This window comes from Coregonus lavaretus (assembly GCF_964263955.1).
Source record: "Coregonus lavaretus genome assembly, contig: HAP1_SCAFFOLD_48, whole genome shotgun sequence".
Taxonomy (NCBI): domain Eukaryota; kingdom Metazoa; phylum Chordata; class Actinopteri; order Salmoniformes; family Salmonidae; genus Coregonus; species Coregonus lavaretus.
The window spans coordinates 4,187,465-4,189,252 of record NW_028163311.1 but is presented as its reverse complement, the minus strand read 5'-3'; the positions used below and the strand labels follow the sequence as shown (position 1 = coordinate 4,189,252).

Sequence of the window (1,788 nt, the reverse complement as noted above, 5' to 3'; positions counted from 1 at the left end):
TGGACGTTGAAAGCTAAGGTAGAGTGGTACTAAAATAAGTTAATCATTTGCCCTAAGGGGAGGGACTGTATATGCTATGTAACATGATTATGCATTTGTGTGTATAAAAGGGAGCTCTAAGCTAAAGGAAGACAGTTGTGGCTCCATGGACCAAACTCGGCTTTGTTCTTCAATAAAGTCTAAATTCTTAAATTCACAGGCTCCGATGTCTTGAGAGATATTTTTGAGTTGATTATCTAGTCAAATGTTTCTACAACACTTACTATTTTGTTCAATTACAAGATATATCCGTTTAATTTTGTTGAAAAAAGAGACACCAACCACGTACCCGAAGTGTTTACTAGATAGTTGACTAGTTGGCTAGTCTTCAGGTAAAAAATAATGACTTGCCTGTCAACTTTTCATTGCGTAGCCCGGTGCGCCCTCTTGTGGACTCTTAAAAAATGGTTCTTCACCAACATATTCAGTGTTGTAACCAAATGAAATATGAGTATTAATAATTTACATCAAATACACTTTAATTTCAGTTATGTGCATTAACATAAAACAATGAAAACACTGTTGGAGTTTGTGTTGCAGAGGTGCACTTGGAAAGTAAAGGAAGAAATACACAAGATGGGTTCAATAAATATATATATTATATTTTAGACATTTATTTTTTTGAACAAATAAATAATTTCATATGAACACAAACAAAACAAACAATTAAATCTCGACCTCCATCCCTATATTGTCACACAAATCACAATAAAAATCCAGCTCCACCGCTACCTCTTGATCCCACTGCACACACCTGCAGTGGAACCAGTGCTGGCAAAAGTCACAGCACACCCATGGCACCTCAGATCTACACTCCTGAGAGGAGCTTGCAGGCGGATCACGCTCCCCGCAGCGAGCACAGCAGGTGGTGTCTTCTTTTATAAAATATTTAATAATAATACAAATTGATTAATATGGTTTTGTAAAATGTAGAAGTTCTTCAACAACAATAGTAATTGATACAACTGAGAGAGCGAGAAAAACAGATTATGAAGTACCTGAGAGTGATGCCATGGGTGGTGTGACAGATGTGACTGGTGTAGCTTTTCTCTTCCTTTTCTGTGCTGCAGTTTGAGAAAAAGTGGTGTTAGACAGAGCATGTTGCATGAAAACCCTTTTCAACTTTTTTACATCAATACCTCTGGAGGAAGCTGCAAAGGTTTTGGAGGAGGCGGAGATGACTTGAGGGCTGGTGCTATGTACTGTAGATATATAAAGATATATATATATTTTTTTTTACATTGCTGTTTTATAAAACAGATAACAAACAGTCATTTTTTCGTAATTTAACATGTGTTTACCTGTGGAGGTGGTGGTATTCAAATTGCAGGGGGCAGGGACACCAGACGAGGCTGCTATGGTGGTGTGACCAGGGGAGACGGAGGAGGCAGTTGGTCCAGAGGAGGCCGTGTTGGTGGTGACAGACATGGGGGGTGGTGTGCATCGTGGTGGTGGTGGACAAAACCGCCGACGATGGCTTGGAGGAGCTGGTGTTTGTAATGGTGGGGTTGAGGAGCCGACGATGGTGTGGCCGGGGGAGTAGGCATGTGGCCTTCTTCTGCAGCTGGGGACTCCGGCGGCTCCTACAGGTGTTGCACACTGGGAGGCACTGGCAGTGGTGATGCAGCTGTCAGGAGTGGTTCCAGCAGGTGGTCCAGCAGAGGCGATGGCGTCAATGGTCTCATCCATGGCAGCCCTCTCCTGTGCCCTCTGTGTTCTGAGGGCTGCCCGACGCTCTTTCTCCTCTGC

At 42.7% G+C, this 1,788-nt stretch overlaps 1 protein-coding gene across 1 annotated transcript; it reads right to left on the bottom strand.

Moving 5' to 3' along the window:
* Positions 1 to 1,026: 1,026 nt before the first annotated feature.
* LOC311118287 (uncharacterized protein) lies at positions 1,027 to 1,788 on the bottom strand (the record flags this gene model as incomplete). Its single annotated transcript, XM_084193115.1, has 2 exons — positions 1,341 to 1,788; positions 1,027 to 1,103 (listed from the first exon to the last, which is right to left on the bottom strand). Exons 1-2 carry the CDS (start codon positions 1,726 to 1,728, stop codon positions 1,027 to 1,029), a joined length of 465 nt encoding a protein of 154 aa, XP_084049241.1. The 5' UTR covers positions 1,729 to 1,788.